The sequence below is a fragment of the Periplaneta americana genome, chromosome 16 (genome assembly GCF_040183065.1).
Source record: "Periplaneta americana isolate PAMFEO1 chromosome 16, P.americana_PAMFEO1_priV1, whole genome shotgun sequence".
NCBI classification, from domain to species: Eukaryota; Metazoa; Arthropoda; class Insecta; order Blattodea; family Blattidae; genus Periplaneta; species Periplaneta americana.
The window spans coordinates 101,576,884-101,602,856 of NC_091132.1; the positions used below are offsets into that span (position 1 = coordinate 101,576,884).

The 25,973-nt window shown below is 34.4% G+C and overlaps 1 protein-coding gene across 4 annotated transcripts in view; it reads left to right on the top strand.

Annotated features, from left to right (window-relative positions):
* The first annotated feature begins 4,541 nt into the window (after positions 1-4,541).
* The window catches only part of LOC138690979 (probable bifunctional dTTP/UTP pyrophosphatase/methyltransferase protein), a 74,903-nt gene continuing 53,471 nt past the window's right edge, over positions 4,542-25,973 (top strand). For 2 of the 4 annotated variants that reach the window (XM_069812592.1, XM_069812593.1), the window contains exons 1-3: positions 4,542-4,758; positions 12,229-12,328; positions 14,467-14,708. In XM_069812592.1, the coding sequence (XP_069668693.1) occupies positions 4,700-4,758; positions 12,229-12,328; positions 14,467-14,708 (401 nt within the window). In that variant the 5' untranslated portion in view covers positions 4,542-4,699. Of the gene's footprint in view, positions 4,759-4,838; positions 5,139-11,671; positions 11,790-12,228; positions 12,329-14,466; positions 14,709-25,973 lie in introns of those variants that run through there. The other 2 variants (XM_069812595.1, XM_069812594.1) reach the window with 2 other exon arrangements.

The following is a 25,973-nucleotide window of genomic DNA, read 5'->3' on the forward strand; positions in this document are numbered from 1 at the left end:
TTACTTTGAAACATCGCAGTTTAGCCTAGGGGTGCTACTCAGCGAATGAACTACAAAATTACGCCTCTGTCATCATGTTACTTAAACTGAACAGGTTACTATCACAGTCTAATATATACAGTCACGCAACTCATACGTATAAAATATGCCAACATTTGACAGCTGGCGCGACAGTAGCCCTCTAGCGGCAGGCAAGTTAAAAGTGTGCACACGACATATGATAACACATCAGAAAACGGGTTTTGCGTAATTTATTTTATATTTTTATGCTATACAATAAGTGTATATGGTTCTTATTAATTCTACTTTAGAATCCTGGAAGAATTTCACACGCAGTTAATCTACAAGTTTCAGAAGCTGGGAATAAATGTAATTCTTTCTGCTCCTTACAACTGAATCATGGTCCTGATCACGTATTATGGTTTGAAATGATATAATTGTTCGTTGCGTGGTCGGTTAATTCAATTCATTCCTAAATATATTTATGAATCATTGGAACTTTGTATTTCCTGTGAGAAGAGTAAAAATTACGTAGCAGCTTCAAAATTGTAGGGAATATCTCGTAGGGTACATCGCGTGGTCAATTCCTCTCCCTATTTCCTGAAAAATTAACGATTTTCCATACCGGCAAATTGGGGTAAACTCGGCCGCTGAGGTAAACTTGAAAATAAAGACAAGGGGAGGATTTAAACATTAATATGAAATTCATTATTTTTCCATTTCTTAGCAACCGGTATTTCCTTTATTATTTTGAGTCACAAATAGTGCTGATGTTATGGTTTAAATTTTTATGGCAAGTTTACCGCATTTTACATTACATTTCCAGTTTTCACACATAATGCCCAATTTTAACATATCCTACCTATAAATACGTAATTTACATGCACTTACTGTTAATATGACGTAGGTGAGAACAAATAAATGAACATACAATTTTGTTGAAAAAATTGTAACTTCAATTAACTCAGAAAATGTAGGCCTAATTTTATTTTCAGAGCAGAAGTGGTGTAAGTCAAAAATGGGTAATGAGGGGTTAAAGTAAACATTCTGTAAAATACAGCGCAAAGCGGCAGTTAATATTGAATGTATTTAAACTATTAATAGTCAGTGAATAGCACGAAGGATATATTAATTGCTACTTTGCTCTGTATTTTACAGAATTTTTACTTTAAACCTCATTACCTGATTTTGACTTACACCACTTCTGCACTGAATGGCTCAAATAATCACTGGGAATGTAAAATCAACACCAATAACAGTCATGCAAATTGTTACAGAAAAGATTGCTTCTTATATTAAATTTAAAAAGGCTCTTTTATTTCTTGAGAACTTAATACGTCTGCCACATGAATCTACACGAACACATCAGAAATTTATCGACACAGTTTGGATTTATTCAAGGAGTGAATATTTTGCAAAGGGATTACTATACTCCATGAATTCTTGCAAAATTAACACCATGATACCTACTTGAATGCTATATAACATTCAACTTTTGAAAATATAAAGAAAAAAACACGAATACAAAAATTATGGAATTACTTGCATTAAAAACTGTAGATGTATTACCCAAAATCGGAATGGTTACACATTTACACATGATCTCTGCAAAAAAATAATATACTGTAACAGGTATTTACTTTGTTTTTATTTAAACTGTCCTTCCTGACATACAAATAGGTAACTGATAAGCAGGGAAAGGATTTATATGTAAATACATATTTACTTATAAAGCTAATATAATTTATATTTTGCATTATCTTTATGTTTCACAATGTGTAGGGTTGAAAAATCCTACTTTTATTTTCCATATTTTTCCATATTTTAGAGTTTAGTACATATTTTCGTTAATTTCCATATATTTTCCATATTTCATATAAAACAGTCCATATTATATTAGGTTTAACAATAAAACAAAACAAAATTCCATTAACTTTTAAAAATACATTTCAACAATAGAGATTTAAACACATGTTCACTAATCCCTTTAACATCAGAGTTATTTGAAAATTAGCAGTCCTATCAACAATGGGAAAGTAAGTTACAAAACTGTATTAATTTAATTTAAAATTTTTAACAGACTTCAGTTGTGCAGCTCAACAGTTAAATGCCAGTCAGAGTACACATAGGTTCAGTTTTGTAAATCATACTATAAAGACGGTAAATATGCCAAAAGTACGTCATTCAGTCAATTTAAAATCAAAACTAACAAGTTACATTTCAGAATTTGAAGAAGATGGTTTATCAACTGACAATAAAATATTATTTTGTAATTTGTGTCAGTGTGCAGTATCATCTACACAAAAGTTCCTGGTGCAACAACACATTACAACTAGTAAACATCAGGCCAACAAACAACTAAATTCCAAGCAGAGACAATTGTTTTTAACACAACCAACAACATCGAATGTAAGATCTGAGTTTAACATCGACCTGTGCCGTTCTCTCATCTCTGCTGATATTCCTCTCTACAAACTAAAGAATAAGGTCTTCAGGGAATTCCTTGAAAAATATACTCAACATACAATCCCGGATGAGTCAACACTTAGGAAGACGTATGCTCCATCCATCTACGATGAGACAATACAGAAGATAAGAGATGAAATTAAAGATAGTTCAATTTGGGTTTCCATTGATGAGACTCCCGACAAAGAAGGTAGACTTGTTGGTAATGTAGTTATCGGTTTGTTAAGTGAACAATATTCTGAACGAATTCTTTTACATTGTGATGTTCTAGAAAAGTGCAATAACAAAACTATAGTTAAACTGTTCAACGAAGCTATGGGTATCCTGTGGCCAAAGGGTATTATGTACGATAATGTGTTATTCTTTATTAGCGATGCTGCCCCTTATATGGTCAAAGCTGGACAAGCATTATCTGTTGTATATCCTAAATTGACTCATTTTACTTGTGTGGCGCATGCATTTCATCGTGTGGCAGAAGTGGTCAGAGACAATTTCCCTAAAGTAGATTTGTTGATTTCATCAGTGAAAAAAGTATTTCTCAAAGCTCCCAGTAGAGTTAACGCGTTGAAAGAAATGTACCCTGAAATTCCATTGCCACCAAAGCCAATTTTAACTAGATGGGGTACATGGCTAGAAGCAGTTGAATATTATGCCGAACATATAGACTCTATTAACAATGTTCTCCTTGCATTGGACTCTGAAGATGCAGTCTCAATTGATACTGCGAAAACAGTTACCTGTGACATAAGTGTGAAGAATGACTTAGCTCACATTCAGCATACATTTTCATGCATCATAAAAACGCTCAAAAGTCTCCAAAATAGGCACCTTTCACTATCTGAAAGTTTTGAAATTATAAATAGTACTGTGGAACAACTGAATCGTGGTAGAGGTAAAGTTGCAGATGCAGTAAGAGCTAAGGTGGACACTGTACTTTCAAAAAACCCTGGATATGAAGAACTACAAAAGGTTGTTGCTGTGATGAGTGGTGAATCAACAGTGAAGATTAACTTGGACTTATCCCCAGCAGACATTGTGAAATTGAATTATGTACCAGTTACTTCTTGTGACGTCGAACGCTCTTTTAGTCAGTATAAATCTATCCTCAGAGACAATAGAAGAAGATTCACTTTTCAGCACTTGAAAGAAATGTTTGTAACCTATTGTTATGGTAACAGACAATAAAAATTGTGTTTTGTTGAAACTACATTGGAAGATAAGGTACGTCCATTATATTTTTTGTTTAGTTTGATTAAAATGTACCAATATTTAACGTACATAGTCATTTTTTTATAATTTTAAGTCCATATTTAATTCCATATTTTGGTAAAAATCCATATTTAATTCCATATTTTGGTAAAAATAACTACATATATATTTACATATTTCATATATTTTTAGTCCATATAAATCCGTTCCCTGCTGATAAGTAATAAAATAATGTTTTATAGAACACAATACGTAGGCTACCTACAACGTGGATTATAGGTTATGACCGAGTTATGACTTTCTCTTGGTCTTTAGGGAATCTGAAGAACGACAAATTCGCAGATTTAAACTTGTTGTTACTGCAATTTTCGTCATTGCACACATTGCCTTTATTCCGTCGCATGATTAAAACGTTATTATAGCATCTCGCATACCTTTAAAGCATGTGCTGGCTGTATCAACCCTATGACCAGTGCCTTGCCTGCCGCTTGGGCGCTAGTGTCGCGAATGTTGGCAAAAAAAGTGTTGAAGTTGCGCGACTGTATCTATTAGACTGTGTTACTATGTGGTACCTTCCCTGCTTTTAAACTCACGCTTTTACCATAATTAACAGAACTAAACATAATAATACTTATTATTTTCTTATTTATTATTTATAAGTGTTATTATTACTCTTTAATCATTTATTTTGATTCATATTGAGTATTTCTTCTATGGACACCAGAGCTTGGCAGACAGCGCCTCGTGGTGGAATTGAGAAATATTCAATTTCAAGAAAATATTACTATTGTCAAGGTCAAGGCCGTATACAAAAAAAAAAAGCGAAGGGAACATCAAGTCGGCCGTGCTTACTTATATAATGAAATGGATGTGCGTGAATGAAGAACACTGCATATTTCGTGAATGTGACGTACTTGAAGAAAATGGAGGGGGTTTCAGACATAAACTTATGTGCAATAAGAAATGAAATGTGTTGTGGCTGTGATAAAAGTGTTCAAAATTACTTTATAGCTCCACATTGACTATGATAAAAGTGTGCAATATTCGTTACATTGGCGGGTGGATGCTGTACCTTGACCTATGGTTATTATTATTATTATTATTATTATTATTATTATTATTATAAAATAGAATAATAATAAATACGCATGAAAATCTATAGATTTTTGTTAGAAAATCCCGGGTTTTCGAAAGCAATCTAGCGGGATTATATGAACAACTGCAGTTGGCAACACTGTTGGCAGCAGCCTCGATAAATAAGAACGAAGTGATGTGACTAACAAGCTATTATTTGTCTATGCTAACAAGAAGCTTGTCTAGAAGAATTCTAAAACCTTGCAAAAGTTGAAGTGCTGCATATTATGATATAATCATGTCTTTAATGAGTTCAGTGTGGTTGCTGTTTCCTTACCACACAGCTAAGCTGACTTGAGAAGGATTAAGTAGTGCGTATGAAAGTACCGGTATGTATGAAACAATTACCTGAAGAAGTTTTGTTTCACAAATGAATTCTAATTCTACTTCTAATTAATTAATCTGTATGATAGCGAAATGAATGTAAATGTTTAATATTGTCTTTTAATTTAGTATTGAATGTGATTCAGCCGGTGTTGTTTAGGAGTAAGGTTAGGTCAACGCTCACAATTCTAAACCAGGGTTGCCATTGCCAGACGTCCCGATTTGACGGAACATGACCCGATTTTTGCATAAAAATCCAGCGTCCCGCTTCAAACCTAGATGACACGCAAATTGTCCCCCAACTGAATGAACATCATGTAACTTATTAAAATTTCGGGTAATTCTTTCGTAAGTTGTAATCAATTCTTTTGTAAGTTGTAACCAGTTTCTACACAAGAAGCTTGAATTTAAATATTAACTAGTGGCTTGTGCAGCAAATGCTGCAGCAAACTAAGTTCGTTAGACGTTCAAATACAAATTTTTCAGATTTATTTTCAATGAAGAATACTTGTCTTTTTTATAGTTATTTGCTTCTATAATAATGAAACATACTCCCTCTGAATGGATATTTTTAGGCCAAATACTTTTTCTTGAACCTATCCAACTTCAGTTATTGAGTTTCAACGCGAAAACGCAAGTATCAATGTCAGGACGATAGCAATAGCTATTTCAGGTCATTGTGGTTTGTAGGCAAAAGTTAAAAAAATGTCAGGTTTGCTAAGCTTTCGAACAATAGCATTTTCGTATAGCTGCTGCATGTAGAACTTGAAATGTAGAGTGTAAAATCATTTTATCCTACTAAGAGATCTTTCTGAAATGATCTGGACACTACAAAATTTTCTAGGCCTCTTATTTTATCAGTAAGTAATACCTTTTTATCTTTCCTTAGGAACTGTAATTTTTGCGCTCTCTCGAGCCAATACTGAAGACAATGATACATATCAATATCTACACTACACCGTCATTAAGTATATGAAAAAGACCCACCCCACTGGGTTAATAAGTATAAAAGTATTTGATTTTTAATAACAATATTATTGTCTTACTTAAGTTTTGTAGTTATATATAGCAGTCACTCAGTAAATTATAGAAATGAAGATCTAAATTAAGATATTCACTATATTTACTTACATAACCTCAAAAGGTTTGGCTTTCATGTTATCAATATAGCATCAATATTATGTACAATTAATGAAAAATAGACGCATCATGATATTAACTATACTAATATTTAATTTCTAATGGTAATAATGTCATCAAACCACCTCAAGTTTCGTAGATTTGAATATCCAATACACAGCTGTACTCAGAAAATTATAGGCCTACACTGCAGAATCAGTTTGTAATAACAAATTGAATTGAGCTCTAAATATGTCGGCAATCCTGCAGGTGTAATAGCCTATTGTTTATTGTAGTGTGTGTTTTGTTCTGAAATTCAATCAAGTCGGCCGTGATTCAATAAAATTAGTTCTCAGACAACAGATGGATTTTGGAAAATAGGAAAATTATGTAGGAAAATTGACATTTCACTGAAAACTACTACTTTTCTGAAAAACTTTGGATTCCAAGCTTCAAAATGAGGGACCATTTATTAAAATCCGTTCAGCCGTTTTCCCGTAATTTCCATTACCAGTTCAAATTATATATATATAGATTTTTTTTTATTTTAGTTGGTTATTTAACGACACTGTATCAACTACTAGGTTATTTAGTGTCGATGAGATTGCTGATAGCGAGATGATATTTGGCGAGATGAGGCCGAGGATTCGCCATAGATTACCTTGCGTTCACATTACGGTTGGGGAAAACCTCGGATAAATCCCAACCAGGTAATCAGCCCAAGCGGGGATCGAACCCACGCCCGAACGGAACTTAAGACCTGCAGGCAAGCGCCTTAACCGACTGAGCCACGCCGGTGGCTAATATTAATTTACGCAACAATGTGTTTACACGTTATTTTAAACCAGTATCGGTATGCATTCGCACAGCGGCCGCGCGTGTCAATTCAGTTAGCAACAACAATGGGGGTTCGATACCTAGCCCCGGAACAATTTTCCCCACGAAATTATTTAAATAAACTTTACAGGGAGTTAATACCTGAAAGCTTGATTTGCATAATACACGTCACTGTTCGTTAACAGAAAACCACAATTTAAGTCATAAAGAGTTAGTGTGCACTCAATGTTGGTTGCTTGAGAGTAAGTTGTCGGTCCACTTTGAGGTCTGTGGATATAGAGGGGAAAAATAGGATCGGTGTCTGATAGGAGTTCCCGGGTAGAGCATTTGAATGTTTAACCAAAGGTTCCGGGTTCGATACCCGGCACCGGAACAATTTTCCCTCAAAATTATTCAAATCAACTTTACAGAGAGTTATACCTGCATAATACACGTCACTGTTCGTTAACAGAAAACCACAATTTAAATCACACAGAGTTTGTGTGCACTCAATGTTGGTTGCTCCGGCGCCGGGGATCGAACCGGGTCCTTGGTTGTAAGTACCAAGCGTTCTGATCACTGAGCTACGCCGAATTTTTCTCCTCAAATATTGTCAATATTACAGATATTATTCTGTAGGACAAATTAATAAATCCTTAATATTCTCATACCTAGCAATGCATATTTCTGTACAGATTTCTGTGCACTTAACTGCGGAATCCCGGCTAAACAAGTCACTCAGTTGAGTGCGCCCCTTGTATAATGGCAGTTGACTTGAACATAAAATGTCAACGTATATGCCTAGCTTGGAGTCAGGCCACAAAGGGAAACATTGAAGGAGGAGAGTTCGATCCGGTGCTGTGGATTGAATTCGGCGTAGCTCAGTGGTCAGAGCACTTGGTACATAGAACCAAGGACCCGGGTTCGATCTCCGGCGCTGGAGCGAATTTTTCTCCTCAAATATTAATTGTCAATATTACAGATATTATTCTGTACCACAAATTAATAAATTCTTAATACCCAATTAAAAGGTAAAATTCACTGATCCATTGATACTGTATAGAGCTAGAAAGTGACGCTTTCTTAAACAAAATGACATGCTAGTCACTGTGTTTATAAATCAAAACATAACCAATCACATATCCAGATTAAATATAATTTAAATTGAACAATGCCGCCTATACTGATCAACCTATTAATGTACCGGTATTTCATTCCCAGGCTATAGCATTGAATAATCAAAGTCAATATATAAATGAAAGCTAGAGAGATTCTTATAACTGTATTATTCTTAGGATCTTAGGGGATAACACCTGCATCCCAGTATCTGAAATTTAAATGCAGGCAACGCTCAGAAAATGAGAGAATAAAGAATGATAAGAAAGAAAAGCAGGACTTGGACAAAGTCAAACACAAAAGAAAAGAAGTTAGCAGTTATGCAACCTCTGAGACTAATGATATGCAGTTAGCCAACAGTTAAGTTAGCAAGTGATGAGCTTATATGAAAACTATATGAAATCATCATGTTCGCACCTACAGTGCAAAACCTAAAAGTAGGAATATTTGTAGTGTACAAACTGTAGATAGGTACGCTGGAATGGTTCAGGAAGTTCTGGCTAACAATGAATTTAAAATTGTAGTCCTGAAATTTGTAGGCCTATACATTATTTTCCATCCACCTGTTCTCATGAAATTTCGGCCAGCTGCCCACCCAGCATTGTGTTGCACTTGGGCAGCTACAATAGGTAGTGAAATCCGGTTACAAAAGCCAGTTATAATGACATCGTGCTAACCTCCATTCTGGTTGGATGATCGTCCACCTCTGCTTCGGCATGTGGACGTGAGGCCAGCAGCCACCTGGTCGGTCATGGTCCTTCAGAGCCTGTTGTGCCTCTGAAAAAAAGAAATTAGGAATGAAATAATGCTAATTATATTTTTATGATTTATTAAAGGAGTGTTACACAAAATATTTACAGATCCTTACTTACTGGCTTTTAAGGAACACGGAGGTTCATTGCTACCCTCACATAAGCCCGCCATTGGTCCCTATCCTGAGCAAGATTAATCCATTCTCTATCATCATATCCCACCTCCCTCAAATCCATTTTAATATTATCTTCCCATCTACGTCTTGGCCTCCCTAAAGGCCTTTTCCCTCCGGCCTCCCAACTAACACACACTGCTGCTAGATAAATTAGATTATTATGGAATTAAAGGTGTTGCACACCAATGGTTTCACTCATATCTCATAGATAGGAAACAGAAAGTTGAAATCAATACAACTATGAAATCTACATCGACATGGGGAACTATTAATAATGGAATTCCTCAAGGATCAATATTAGGTCCCCTACTTTTTCTAGTGTTTATAAATGATCTTGCCCCCCTTATAAAAGATGTAAGTCATCCCATATTATTTGCAGATGACACAAGTATAGTAATTACAGCCAATAACTCCAACACATTCCAATCTTCAACAGAGGAAATTCTCTTCAAAATATGTGACTGCTTCTCAGTCAATAAATTAGTATTAAATTGTAACAAAACTAACATAATTCAATTTAAATCCTGTCCAAATTCAACGTCGCAAATTTCTAGCGCAATAATTAACAATAGATCCCTATTAGAAACAAGAACAATCAAATTTCTTGGCTTAAAAATCGATAATGTGTTAAATTTGAAAAATCATATTAAAGAAATTACCCCCAAACTAAATTCAGCTTGTTTTGCTATTAGATCCATGCAAAAGATAGTAAATATCAATACCTTAAAAACAATATACTTTGCATACTTCCACTCGGTAATGAGTTTTGGAATAATATTCTGGGGAAATTCTACAGATAGTAACAATATATTTCTATTACAAAAAAGAGTAATTAGAATAATAGTAGGTGCCAAATCTAGGGATTCGTGTAGGACTATTTTCAAAAAACTACAAATAATGCCCATGGCTTGTCAGTATATCTTTTCATTAATAGTCTTCCTCGTATGTAATCGTGAAAACTTTGTAACTAATTCAACAGTTCATAGCATAAATACACGTCAAAAAAATGACTTTCATACTCCATCGGCAAGTCTATCGTGCTATCAAAAAGGAGTGCGTTATATATGGCAGTAAAAATTTTTAATAGCCTCCCTATCGATATAAAAAATGAAACTCAAAACATAAAATTATTTAGGGCCAAATTAAAGAAGTACCTTATTTCTCACGCCTTCTATTCTGTAGGTGAATTCATGACATTCAATAACACTTCATAAAATTGATACTAAAACTATGTGTTGTACTAGTAGACTATATTGTAAATCTCGTCTGTATATATTTCATCTAGACTGACTATAAATTAAGATTTTATAATAGTATTAAGTTTTTTTGACTTGTTCCATATTCTAGCTGTAAGCATGTATGAATACCATGGAATGTTAATAAATACAATACAATACAATACTATGTATTTCTGGATTCGCCCATACGTGCTACATGCCCTGCCCATCTCAAATGTCTGGATTTAATGTTCCTAATTATGTCAGGTGAAGAATACAATGCGTGCAGTTCTGTGTTGTGTAACTTTCTCCATTCTCCTGTTACTTCATCCCTCTTAGCCCCAAATATTTTCCTAAGTACCTTATTTTCAAACACCCTTAACCTATGTTCCTCTGTCAAAGTGAGAGTTCAAGTTTCACAACCATAAAGAACAACTGGTAATATAAGCTTAACTGTTTTATAAATTCTAACTTTCAGATTTTTTGATAGTAGACTAGAACACCTGTGGAGTAACGGTCAGTGCGTCTGGCCGCGAAACCAGGTGGTCCGGGTTCGAATCCCGGTCGGGGCAAGTTACCTGGTTGAGGTTTTTTCCGGGGTTTTCCCTCAACCCAATAGGAGCAAATGCTGGGTAACTTTCGGTGCTGGACCCCGGACTCATTTCACCGGCATTATCACCTTCATATCATTCAGATGCTAAATAACCTAGATGTTGATACAGCGTCGTAAAATAACCAAATAAAATAAAAAAAAAAAAAGATAGCAGACTAGATGATAAAAGCTTCTCAACTGAATAATAACAGGCATTTCCCGTATTTATTCTGTGTTTAATTTCCTCCCGAGTATTATTTATATTTGTTACTGTTGCTCCAAGATATTTGAACTTCTCCACCTCTTCAAAAGATAAATTTCCAATTTTTATATTTCCATTTCGTACAATGTTTTCGTCATGAGACATAATCATGTACTTTGTCTTTTCGGGATTTACTTCTAAACCTATCTCTTTACTTGCTTCCAGTAAAATTCCCGTGTTTTCCCTAATCGTTTGTGGTTTTTCTCCTAACATATTCACGTCATCCTCATAGACAAGCCGCTGATGTAACCCGTTCAGTTCCAGACCCTACATTATTTAATTTTTCATTCAAACCTGACAATCTCCAAGTCATAAAGAACTGAACTAAAGAGAGAGAGGAAGGGAGAGGAAAGAGGGAGAGAGGGGAAGAGAGAGAGAGATTTTTTTCTGTTAAATAATGGACCGCATTTGTTTTGACAATTTAAAATGAGCCTCATCAGATCACGTAATTTTACCAGTGATCCATTGCCTTGTCTTTCTTTATTCAGAATCACTTCTCAGAACTGTAAATGACAATTCGGATCATCCTCTAATAACCCATGAAGAAATCTTGGCTGAGACATTTTTAAATGTAAACATATCATTAGATGATTCAAAGATCTACAGGTAATGCTTAACTCAATACAATTTCTTTGTTTTGATTTTTGGGGGCTCTGCATAAATGCCTTACTCACTAATATTTAATTTTCTTGGGTGGTAATACTAACCAGTTGGTCACTTCTTGAAGCAGTACAAATGGACTCGGTTTCATTAAAATAATCAGGTATTCTGTAATTGTTTGTATGCTTGATGGAGGTGTATCAATTCCTTCAACCCATTTCTGTCAAAATTTTTCATAATTCTTTGTCTTCAGTATTGTTTAAGTATCCATTTTCGTTGGTTGTTGGTTAAATTACTAGTCATCATTACCTAAAAGACAAACCATAAGTAAGATACGAAGTAATAACAATAATAATAAGACAAATAATACAAGAATAAACTCTATTCGCAACTGTAAACCTATTTCTGTCCACTTCTGTACAAAATGTAACTTTCTTATTTACAGTAAATTTAAGATGTTGGAACCTATTATAGACATTCTTAACTCACAAAGAATAATTTTGGCAAGTGGGTCACCAAGACGTGAAGAAATTTTAAAATGTGTGGTAAGTGAATTGTTTATGTAATTTATAGTAAATAATACAATTAAACAGTAAAATGGATTTTGAAAACATTTGATATGTCATGCCAGTTATCCAGTTACAAAATAAATTCGAGGAACACTGACAAAAATATATCCTATAATGAAGTAGTTCAAGCACACTCTTCAAATTCATAATTGCTGGTCAGTTACAATCAGTGCTGAATCATGATAACCCATAGCTACCTTGGTAGCTTAGTTGATGGAGTGCTAGTTTTCAACGACCCTAGACAAAGTCAAGTCTCAGTGACTGCGGAGTTGTATTTGTGGTGAAGAAAACCAAGATTGTGAAGGTTTTTCTCGGAATTTTACAGTTTTTCCATTGCCATTCCATCATCATGCTCCAGAATTCTTTTTCATTTCCATTCATTCTCGAAACATAAGGCATTTGTGTTTATATCAGGGTTTAAACTGGAAAATTATAAATGCACAAATGACAGTTTTCATTTGGACCTTCAATGTAAAGCACTAATGTTGCTAACTGTAAGAAGATTTCAAATTTCTGTTTTGATCAGATTCTTACAATTAAACCCTCTTTTGCACAGTAGTTGTTGCAACATACTCAGTCATCACTGTACTCCTAGTTTGTTGGTGTACATAAATTGCAAAAGCTCTTTAAAGTTAAAATTCTCACATTTGCTTTTAAGTACCTACTTTTTTGAACAGTGACTACTCCAATAACTTTTCATTCACATTACCACACTGCTGATTCTAACAATTTTATTCATGTATTTGCTTACTTTCATTCTCACCAGAGCAAACTTATCTTAATTCCCCAATCTGTCATTCATGTTGTCAATAATAATATTAAGGAACTTTGAAATTGTTAATTTGATATAATTGTTGTATTTCAGTAAGTCAGCATTAGATTACCAAATTCTAAGTCACAGCCATTAAATTCCTCAGGGATATTTGACAAAAAATTTGTAGCCTATAATTTGGGACAGATTTAGATTAGAGCTCCTCAAGCTATAGTGAATTAAAATTCAATTAATGGACCAACAATTTCAGTATTGCATTTTCACACAAATACGTTAACTTCTTGTCACATTATTTTAGCACTAGTCGCAAAATACGAGAAATATAATTGCAGCTTAAACTCTGAATGATGCTGAATTGGCTGTTCAACATTGTGGGTGTTCCTTGCGGTTTGTCCAAAGATTGTTAGATGGAATTGGTCATGAATAATTATAGACGACTCATACATCTCTGTTAGAGGCATAAGGACTCTCCAGGATCTTACCTTTCTCCTGATGGAGACATGATGACTCATAGATCTGTGAGGTAGAATAGATCACTATCACAGGTATAATATACGGATTTGAAGGCTGGAAAGGAATATGTAGTGTGGCAGATGGTGTGAGTGACTTAGTGGAGTAGTATATTCAGCACACAACTCATTCCATCATGTTTGCACCAAAATAGTATATGAAGTGCTCCATATCCCACCCGATAAGCATCTCTATAGCTGCATCTACACTGTTCAATTTTCCATGCTCGTACACAGGCAATCTGGGAAGAATATTGAAAGAATCAAGTTAAAACGCGCGTTCAATTAAGATGTGTGAAGATTTTGTGTCTACATAGTGCGCCGTTTTGAACGTCATCTTCATTACGTATATACAGGGTGTCCCATTTACCTTGACCAGCCAAAATAACTTTTCACACAAGCATCAAATGAAAAATTGTTTCATACAAAAGGTATACAACTGAAAGGGGGAAATAATACTGATGTGGAGGCAACCTTGTAGCATTATTTATTAATGAGATACGAGTACTAACATTGTTTTTTTTTTTTTAATGGCAGTTGTACACATTTTGTATGAAATAATTTTTCATTTGGTGCTTGCGTACAAAGTTATTTTGGGTGGTCTTGATAAATGGGACACTCTGTATATTAATTAATATTAACTATCAATATTGCATGCATTGCTTGAATACTTAAAGTTGAAAGAAAAGTAGAACCTTGTAGATGCACCTTAAGTCTATAGCCTATTTCAGTTTTTATTACTTTTGCACTTCATGAACAATTTTTTTTTTGGGGGGCTTATGTAATGGAAATTTTTTTTTTTTTTTGTTATTGAGAGGCTGTTTCTGTTTCAGGGACTGAAGTTTGAAGTATGTCCGTCATTGTATGAGGAATCTTTGGATCCAAACACATATAAATGCCATGCAGACTTTGTTCTTGACACTGCACGCAACAAAGTGCAGGAAGTAGCAGACAGGTTAAATGCAGATGGCAAGGAGGCCGATATAATAATTGGAGCAGATACTGTTGTTTCAATGGATGGCAAAATATATGGCAAACCCAAAGATGAGAGAAGAGCAATTCAGATGTTAAAAGAGTTAAGTATTTTGTTATTTATTGAGACAAAGCACCAAATGGAAGAGAATGTTTCAGAGAAGAGAAGACAATAATATTAAGTTAGCAATAGCTGTGCCACAATTGCCCATCCCAAATACGAGGACTATTTTTAAAATAAGGACCGTTTTGCAATGAAACATAAACTACGAAACATTTGGGTACTTTGTTTTCAGATGCTACATACATTTTGCTACTTTTCTGTATAGTTTCCATTGTTATTGAAACATTAGTTGTAGTGGGGAGAAGTTTCTGTAGACCCTTTTTATGGAGTCCACCACCTGAGTTGACAACCATTCCTGCACTACTGTTTTCACTTCATCATCGTTGGTGTTGAAATAATATAATAGGTTTAATAAACACATTGTGTATATTGAGTATTGTGAGTATATTGTACACAGTTCTTTGTCACTCATCTTTAGCGTAATGCGACAGCGGCAATGTTCTTAGTGAGCACTCAAAGATATGATATAGCGGGCAATGCAGTCCACAGATTACACATGCACAGTCACTGGTGATTGGTTTTGAAATGCTTGCCAGTGAGAAACCTCTTCAGATGGAGGAAGACATGGTAGCACAGTCTATTAGGCCTATATACAGTCACGAAGCTTGAGTTGTGAGGGTGCTAAGAACAATAGACTGTGCCGGTACTATTTCGCCTTGTCTGTATTGAGGCGATATTAGTGTTCCTAGTGGTTAGCAACTATCTGTGGATGCATATTTACTACGTATTGAGCTTCGTGACTGTATATACTAGACTGTGATGATAGTCTACTGGGATCAGGTCCACTTGCTGCCATCTGTAAGATTCGACTAGAGCTTGCGTTCGAGCAGCAGTATGGGCCTCACGTTGTCATGAAGCAAAAGAACTTCGGTAGACAGCATGACACAGCGTTTATTCTGGATGGCATGGCACATTTCTGTAAGATCTCACAATAGGCATTAGCATTGATTCGTGGATATTGTCTCACCCACTTACACACTTTTCCATCACTCATTGCATTGCAACCATACACTTCATAGATCTGGTGATGAATCTGCTGCTTTCACATTTCTTGCAGTCGAGAAACAGATCACTGACCTTATTTCACAGGTAGTGGGCCTCTCGATCTTCATATACAATTCCATCACATGCTACGAAGAGCACAAACTGTCAACATGGCTGCAAACATTTGTAATTCATTGTCGTTTTCACTTGTTGACAAGGTTATGACCAATACTGACATACGAAATTAATAGTTACAATATCCTCTCTAGAGTAATACAAACATGATTAGTACAATGAAATGTCGCTATTACAAATGCCACAATTACGAATTTTTCAGAATAACGAAATAATTTTTTAGTCCCAGCCATTTACATGTTAAAAATGTTCAGTTTAAAGAATGCATAAGTAAAGAACTATTCAGTTTAACGTAATAATAATTCATCCCGCTACAAAAAAAAGTTTTTAACGAAATTAGGCCTAATAAGCAGTTAAAAATTACTTAAAATAAATTTGAAAGAAAATAAAATGAGTTTCGCTAGGCATCAGTCACTCTTGGTTTCAGTGAATTTTTTTAATGCACTTCCGTAGATGCGATTGTTGTGGTTTGAATTTGTATTTAAATGAAGCAGTTTAATAAAATCGAACTTTTGAAGGTAGTGGTCTATACAGAACCCACTCTCGTAGATCATAATATTTCGAGAAATTGATTTGACAAGATGGTTGTAAACAACGAGCTAGATACTATAGAGAGGCAGAAGACCTCTGAAAGTTGAAGACAATTGAACTTTGGTCCGCCATATTTTGCTTAGTCAAAACAAAGGGGCGTGGCTCGGATGTTGTAGGAAATGACTGTGATGAAGTTAGTATTATTGTGAATTGAGTTACATATTAAGACTATGTTAATAAGTAAAAAGTAAAATACACATAAAACTTTACGTTTTATAACAGCTGTAGGCCTATGTTTTATTAGTTTCACTAAATATAGCCCAGATATTAAATGATAAGCTATACTCAATGCAACCAAAGCAAAGCACCTAAAGACGGATGAATGTATTCACCAGAAGAAAAATAAATAATATTTTGGCTTCGTCACAAATTTAATTACCTTACAGCTAATCTAACCTAATATGAAATCATGTAATTCAGTGCTCACCAGGTGATTTCAAGAGAGACGACGTATGTAACTAATAGGAGTAAAATATAGGAAAGGTAGTGGCGAAAATTAAAAAAAAATATCCAATAATTAAGTTATTGAGGAAAATTAATTTGAAATTGGAATTAACACAGAGAACTTTTGAAAACTGCAATTATTAAAACTACAAATAACCTCTTAGCATGCAACATAATAATTAAAGAATGACACTAATAGAAAGTTACTCATGATCATAACTCACCACATTTATTGAAACGATAAGATACTTCCGATTAACATTGTTATCAGAAACAACAGGAGCCACAGCTAGCTACACTTCTTTTCATGTGATGGAGACATTGTGTAGTCTAATATAATTTGAAACAAATATTGTCGCGTGATGGAGACATCGTGTAGTCTAATATAATTTGAAACAAATATTGATCTCACACGTGTCTCGCAACTAGGCAGAGGCTTTTGCAGAATAAAACTGTTCTTACATTATTTTGAACAATAATGACAAATTGTATGTGATGCAAGTGCTTACTTTCCTCTTTGTTAACAAAAAGAGCCCTACGCAGTAATACAAAGAAAATGGAGTAGGCCCTATAAACACAATAAATACTAAACTCTTGATGGTACAAACTTATTAATACAGATATTTCGCTTATGCTCAGTCCGTCTTATCTTATAATTCTCTGGGGCAATGATACCTGTATTGAGAGGGTTTAATTATCCAGCAACGAATATTATGATTTACGGTACATTTCATGTAAATCCGAGGGAATGAGATATTTTTTGGAAATTTTAAAGTCTTAATTAATACTTTTTCATTTATAAACCCGCCTTTTACCAAACCTATAGCGAAATGTTTAAATTAAATATTGATGTATTGATGTATAATTTATTTTATTTTACCTGGCAGAGTTAAGGCCTGCTCTTCCACTGACCCAAGTCTACAATTAATACAAATACATAATAATAATAATAATAGATATGTTGTGAAATATTATTATTGAAAGTGTATCATACAAGAATATGAAATAAAGTATTCATTGGAAACTACGGGACACCTTATTACTCAAAGTCTCCCGTTGTTTCCGTTTGCCACGTTATAACCAAATTACTACTTGACATAATTTCAAATTTGTAATAAGTTTAAGGTGGTGTTAAAGGACTATTTGTCTTCATAATATTTATTCGGATCAAGAATTTTATTGTAATGAAATATACTGACATGTGCATCTGTACATTGTATGGCAGCTGACAAAAATAAATGATATGATATAACAGTACCAGTACACAAACACAAATGAAAAGAAGAAAAAATCATTACATTTATCAAAATAAAAAAAAAACATAATCCTCTTTTCAGTCAGAAAATTGAAACAATTTAGGATATAAAAAACAAAATATATTACAGAAATATATGAACATTAAAGAGAAACAAATAAATGTAACCTAACATGAAAATCCACAATTAAATGCAATAATTTCCCCGATTTTTATGCAGTACTAACAGCTAGGTCATTTCAAACAGGATACAATGAACATAGAAGTCACACATCAACACACAACAAATTGGATAACGCAGAAAATATTATCAACACTAATCGTAATTACGAAATATACCAGAATAATAACAAACATAAAAAACACCAACAATTAACACTCAACACAATTAAATTTTAATTCACATACACTTTTTTACCTAAAATAAAATACAAAGGCATCCGCACCACCTCCCACTATCACATCCATATAACTCCTTCCATGGAAGGCAATGAAACGAAAAAATCAATTAACTTATTCTAATGTTGATCATAGAAATTCCGACTTAATTTTTGCACTACTTTGTTTGTATGAATGTCTCATGTGAGAGCTAAATCAATCCCAATGCCCAAAATTGAGTTGCAGTTGCCTCATCAACATCTTTATTTTCAATTTGAATTTTTTGGAAATTTTTGTGCTGAAAGAACTAAATAAAAACTATTTTACCAATGCTTAGAGTGAATTTGTTAACCTTTAACCAGGAATGTGATTGTATGTTTGACTGATTTACCATAGACTGAAGGCACATGGGGGGGGGGGGGGTCCTTTGTTGCAGAAGAACATATTCGTGTGACTGAATTTTGATTGAAGGATATTTGGATGGAGATTATTTATAGGCTGTCTACAACAAACCAATGCACAGTGGATCAAATTACAAACCTGGCTGGACAAAAGTATTTTTCTTCATTATCAAGAAATCATGATTTATATACAGTATATATAGACACACACACACACTTTTCACAGGTAACTGTTCCTAACTCCCCTCCACTAGAAACGCATTTCAGTGCAATATTGACAACACAGCACAGCCCCCCATCTGAGGTATCTCTGCACGTGTTGTTTACACTATCTTGCAGAGTCGTTTAGCGTATGGATGTCTGTGATTATCTGAGTATTTGTTGTAGTATTTTGATAAAGAGTATGTAGCTGAAAGTTTGGAAATTAATATTTTAAGCATTTTCAGTAATTACTTACAATAGATACACAAAAATATTAATAACAATATTTCTATAAGAAGCTTAACAATTATTTATTTATTTGTCTAATGGCTAGTACATGATATTTACTATCAATCAGTGAGGGAAAAACAAAGTGGTGAACAAAACTACGGATTAAGTAATTAAAAACATTCGGGCTCTGGCTTCCCAGTAGTGGTCGACTTCCTTGGAGGATTTCAGAGCAGGGCATTTTGCAAGATGTTGTCTATCCATGTATTGCTGTTGATGACAAAAAATGCAGGTTGCTGATGGAAGGATGCCAAGATGATTGAGGTGTTTACGCAGGATGTCATGTTCAGTGTTAAGACGAAAGCTTGCAACTGCTAGTCTCTGGGTTCAGGAGGTATATCCTTCAGTAATTTCCTATGTTGTTGCGAAATGTTTATGTCCAATTCTTGTTGGTGATTATTTTTTTGTAGTTGCTTGATATATTGTTTTACTGAGCTAAATGACAAAGGTTTCCGTGGGTTTTTTTGAGATTGGCACCCTTCTTAGCTAATGTGTCAGCCTGTTCATTCCCATGTAGATTACAATGTCCTGGGATCCATTGTAACACAACTGTTTTGCCATGTTCTTTTAAAGTTGCATGTATTTTTTGACAATTATTGATTTGTTTTGTGTAGGGGTGGTCAGTTTTATTTATGGACAAAATGGCTGCTTTTGAGTCTGAGAGGATGATGGCGTTTGTGAATTTATCCACATAGACCTACCGCCACGTGGTGCACCCTGGACAACGCTTTGCGGCAAAATGGTCTATAATAAGGCAAAGAAAATGAGAAAGCCAACAAATTGTCCTTTTAAGGTTTACTCTGAACAGCTTAACAATTATTTCATATTTAATGTCTTTGACGAAACTTTTAACATACTCTGTCATGATCTAAATTATGCTACAATGTAGTACAAAAACTCTAATTGACGGCAACTATCAAATTATTTGCACAGTCTTGGAACTTAGTTATTTTACATTTTAGACGTCAGTGCGCAATGGGTTACCGTGTGGTTACACCTCTTTGAAGAACTGGACTCGAAAATTCTGGGAAAATAAACGCTTAGTAACTAAATGAAAATAAAAATAGAAACACAGAATTGTTCTGAATGTTTAGAAAAATGCTGAGAAAGATTAATTTTTTCCAGCTAGATTTGAGTTTTGACCCACTGTACAATGCAATATTACTGACCCTTGAAAAGTATTAACTTTGTAAAGACTTGTCTAATTTGATTTCCTCTTTCTTCCTGTGCTCTAGTTCTCAAATAATGGTGAAATCGACAAGTGAAATATTGCTTCAAGATAAGCTTAATAAGTTTAGTGTAATGAAGTTCTTCATTTGCTTCTGTTGCTGTAAACAGATGGACACGATCAGGAAACAAGCATCCAGACAACATAAAAAACACTTCTGTTTGTAATTTTAACATCACATTAGAGCCACCATTCCTTAACATATTTTCATTATTCCTAAGAACCTTCTCTGCTACTTTACACAATTTAACCACATCATTTGATGGAATATACAAATTATTTTTCACATCTTTCACCTTAATAAGGCTGCCTTTTTTGACGCGATCAGTAGTGATAAGCACTTCAAAATATTCAGAACATTTAAGTGTCTTTGACAATTGTCTAATTACGCTACCAGCAATGTATTGAACAACATTTTCACTATATATGCTTAGTGCCTGATAATCTGAAATAAAATCATGATCAAATGGACGCATACTTGTATCAATCATACCTTTGTTTCTGTTTGTTTTCACACTTATTGGGACATCTGTATTGGATGTCAGCACCTCACTGTCTGTTGATTTACAATTTCCATTACATGATGGATCAATCTGAGCAATTAGACATTTTCTGTATGCTGATTTGAATTGAACAGAATTTGGGTTATTTCTATTCCCACCCCTGTTACGAATACTAGAGAAAAATAACTCTAAGTGATCCTGACTGAGTCTACGAGTTAACATATATTTTAGAGCTGGGATTTCCTGTCAAACATATGTTTCTGCTAGACCTTGAATGCTCATGAGATCTATAATTAGGCCGCATATTGGAATTTTTCTAGTAGAATTACAAAGAGGCTTTCCATCAACAAATTTGATGTTTTTTAGATAATGGATACATTCTTCAATGAAATTACATACAGATATTTTGTTCATATTATTAATTGGAGACTTCGTTCCCTTGCCCATAGGATGACATGAATTCAGTATATCAAGTGCTGTGTCTATAGTCTTTATAAATTTTACGGTGCAATCAGAATCACTGAATTCTTTGAGTCCTATATCCTTACAAAATAATATTGCATTGGCTACTGAATTACTAAGTGTCTCTGCAGCCAAAGAAACTTTAATCTTTTGTGCTTCCCACTGCAAATGTTGATTTCTTATTTTATTTGCAGCATGCAAACCTTCATTGTTCTGTAAATCAACTAATTTCTTTAAGTATTCCCATTGAATTTTGTTTGTATTCTCTGAAATAGCAGTCCCATCAATAAGCACCTGCTTTTCAGCTGACAGATTTGTAATCAACTTTAGCATGTGGGCAGCATCAAGGAGACAGTATACTTTTTTGCTTCTATCTGAAGGGTGGGGAAACCAGCACTGTTGGTTTTCACCACTCAACGTCACACCTAGTTTTTGAAAAACACTTCTGTTAGTTGTTGTTCCATCGCAAACTGTTGCTACAATGTTGATGCTGGTTTCATGCAATTTTCTAAGATATTGTTGCAACAAGTTCATTTTTACAGTAGCAGAAATAACGTTCACCAGGCAGTACCCTACAGGTATTTTCCAACTTCTGTTTAATGCCGTCACCATGAAAACCAGTGCCTCTCTGGCTACTTCGCAATCCTCACTGTCTAAGTGACCATGACCTAAATTAACATAGCCTGAATTATACTTCCCATCCCATGTTAAATCTCTCCTTATTGCCATTTCATCAAACATAATTGCACCTAGAATTGGCTCTGAGCTATCTTTCATATCCTGCGCAATTTTAAGAAAACTCTCTTCTGTAAACCCTGGGTTTCCATCAATTGAAGTTGCCCATTGGCGAAGAGTTCTTGGATGTGGCAGCTTAAAATACTTTCTGAGATACCTGTAACCTTGTGGAGAATAAAAGTGCATTGTCAGTGCAAACTTCCTCACAGATTCTGTATACTGATACACTACACCTTTTGCTTGAAGATCTATTAGTTCCTTTATAGCTCCAGGGAAACATTTGTTTAGGATGCTGCTTCCAGATTCACAAAGTCTCTTGTTAAGACCTTCAATTATTTTCCGACAGTTCACAACCCTTTCTTTTCGCTACTTAGCAGTTTGACGAACACTTTTAGAAGTCTTTTTTAGATCTTTTATCTTGTCAAGAGCTTGCTCATGCATCTTCTTCGTTTTTCGGGGGCTAGGTAAGCAATAATTACAGTCATTCTGTATGTCTCTATTTGCACGTACTACATCTGAAAAATCAAAAGAAAAATCAAATGAAGATCAGATCCTCTAGTATCCACTGTATGGAACAGAAGTGCAAAGGAGATATGAAGTAATTATCGCTATACAAAATACTCCCCAGAAGTATTACACAATGTCTTGGTTAGTTCTGGTTCTGCACTGCTGCTTCTTGCTGTTTCTTGGCAACTGCACTTCCGAAGTGGTCTGTCTATCTGCTTCTTTTGCATATGTATAGGAAAGGAAAATATTTTCGGTACTGCTTTTGCTAACAGGCGCCTCTTGTCATTAGTCTTATACATAAACTTCTCTTCGAAGTGAGCTGAACACAAAAAACTATGGTTTGTAGGTTGCCACTTATCTCTCTTCATTGCAACAACCCACTGTTTTGTCAGTTGTTTATCTTTCAGTGGAAATCTGCAATATTAAAAAGCATAATAAAGCCTAAACTTTGGGTAAACGAGCAAGCAATGCATTCCCTTACTAGAGGTTAGAACTTAGACCATTTTCAAATCAGCTTACATATTAACATATCTAAATAGGTTAGAAATTGCTATATAGTTCATATCAACAAAAAAAAAAAAAACTATAAATTTATGATTTTCACTTCCAAAATCATTGGAAATGCACTGTGACTTGCATTTCTTACAAAATTTATAACATTTGCAAAGGGAAAGAGACTTTTCTATGTAATAATCAATAGTATAGCAAAACATTACAAAATTCCTTTAAAAGAAAATACATAGAGGAGAGTGGGGTTCCATACGCCGCGGTTAATGATACGCACCAAAGTTTTAGGATATGACAGCACTCTATGGCCGTGTTCAGTGAGTTAGTCTAATGGCAACATCGGTAACGTTAAAAAATTATTTTGGAATTTATAGGAAGTTCGGTGCGTTCAATTACTCCACTCTCTCCTACATGAGTAATTTGTCGTAGGTTTTTCATGAAACTTGTCTCTTCAGGAACATCCTAGGTACATCACAACAAAACGGGTTTTTATCAAACAAATTTAAAATAGTCGGATTTTCTATAGCTTGCGACACTGGAGGTTTTTTGACGAAAAGAGTGAAAAACCTGTATAATTTTCAGAGGGAAGGTAGTTGGGAATGTGAAGAATTCATATAGGACGTCATTTGACTTGAGAACTTATTACAAAATAGGTAAAAATTGGAAAGAATTGATCGGTGTAGATAACCTAAAAGTAATTATTTTACATGTGAAATGAAGAGGTATAACACTTCAAAGTATAACTAGAAACGCCCATTTCACCTCACTTAGTATATGAAAGGCATACAAAAAGCCTAAACTAACCTAACCTGTCACAGATTCGTATATGCAAGACGTAACAAAACCTACACTAAGCTGTCACAGATTGGAAATGTAAAAAGATTACGAAAAACATAAACTAACCCAACATAACGTAACTTAATCTGTCACAGATTCGTGCACCAAAAAACTTACAAAAATTCAAGTTGGAAGTTTTAGTGTTGCGTACTATAGGAAAGCTAAGTGTTTAAATTTACATACTATTAGAAAACGATGGTCAAGAGAAGAATTGGGTTAAGATACGTCTAATTCCAGAAATTGAGGGTATGTTGCTCTCTCTCATGTTATTATAACAGTCACATTACAGTATGTGAAATTGAACTAAATTTATTAAGTATGTCATAACTGAGCTTCAGTGTTAAGTATGTAAAATATAGTAGGCCTACTTTAATTGATTATATTACCAAGAGTTTTAGTGTACCAGGAAATCTAAATCACAAAATTCACGTGCAGAATGTAGGCCTAAGCTTATTTTTGTTAAGTGTGCAGATTACCTCAACAGTAATTAAGGTACAGTTTGCTGCTTCTTATACATTTATGTATTGAAATATAAATCAATACTAACCTACTAACTACTGCTCATGAAAGAGCATTTATAATGAAACAAATCAGCGAACATATTTAGAAATTAAACACAATTTTTCACCAACTATCGAATTTTAAATTAACATCTCAGCAGATGACTTAAAGAATTATATTACATTATCACCATAGCACTCTGTCACTTCATGAAGAATCGCAGCAGAAAGTGTTATGCATTTTTTCACTATATGACGTCTTTTCATTATGTACCTATGACCTTCGTGAAGAGACAAGCTTCGTGAAAAGATAATATTCACCAAAAGAACTATGCTTTACGAAGCTTACGCCCTTACTTAAAATAATATACATCTTCTGTTTTGTTGCTTCTGTTTGTGCAATTGTATGCTGCACATACAGCTGGCATTATTCCAGCATTAAAAAATTCTTTTACACCAAGCTTACAATGTCAACACAAGTTAAAGCCAACTAGTTAACAAGAGTTACTTTCACTACACTATGCTGTTGTTTCAGTTTCACAGTTCAGTATAGAGAAGCAGCTGAGAGGCAGTATACCTTTGATAAGCACTCTTTGCGGAGGCTGGCAGTACTATAGGCCGCCATGTTTTGTAGGGAACGATCCATAGTACTGTTGGCCTCCGCAGGGAGCGCTTATCAGAGCTCTTCTGCCTCTCTCTAGTACCGGTATCTAACTCGTTGGTTGTAAATGTAACACCTAACCTATATAATCCAGTTCAACGTACTTTTTGCTCTGTAAAACATAATTTTTCGTTCTAACAAGGTCATGATGAGTAATAAAATATTGTACAATATGCAGGAATAATTGTTCAGTTGTCGGGAATGCATTATGGTACCAATTCTTATTGAAGTTGGAATATAATATGGATATACAGTACAACCTAACCCAGGTACAGTATCTGTTATTATATAATATGGTACACAATTTGTAGGCAAATTTAATCAATTTTCGAAATTTCACTACAACGAAAATAATTACAGTACCCTCTCAACTTCGTTATACTGGCATTTCACTGTAATAATGAAAAGCAATATAGTGATTAATTGTTACTAACCTGTGAGGGTACAGGCACAATCATCGACATTGACGAGAGTAAAGGCTATTGCAAAAACAAATACAACTGTGAACATTAATGTTAGTGTCTTTTTGTAAATGTTGTCCCCCTCGCCCCTTAATGTATTATTGCACTGATATTATTGCGTCTGTGGTATTGTAAACTCTAGATCATGGCGATATGGGAACTGTTT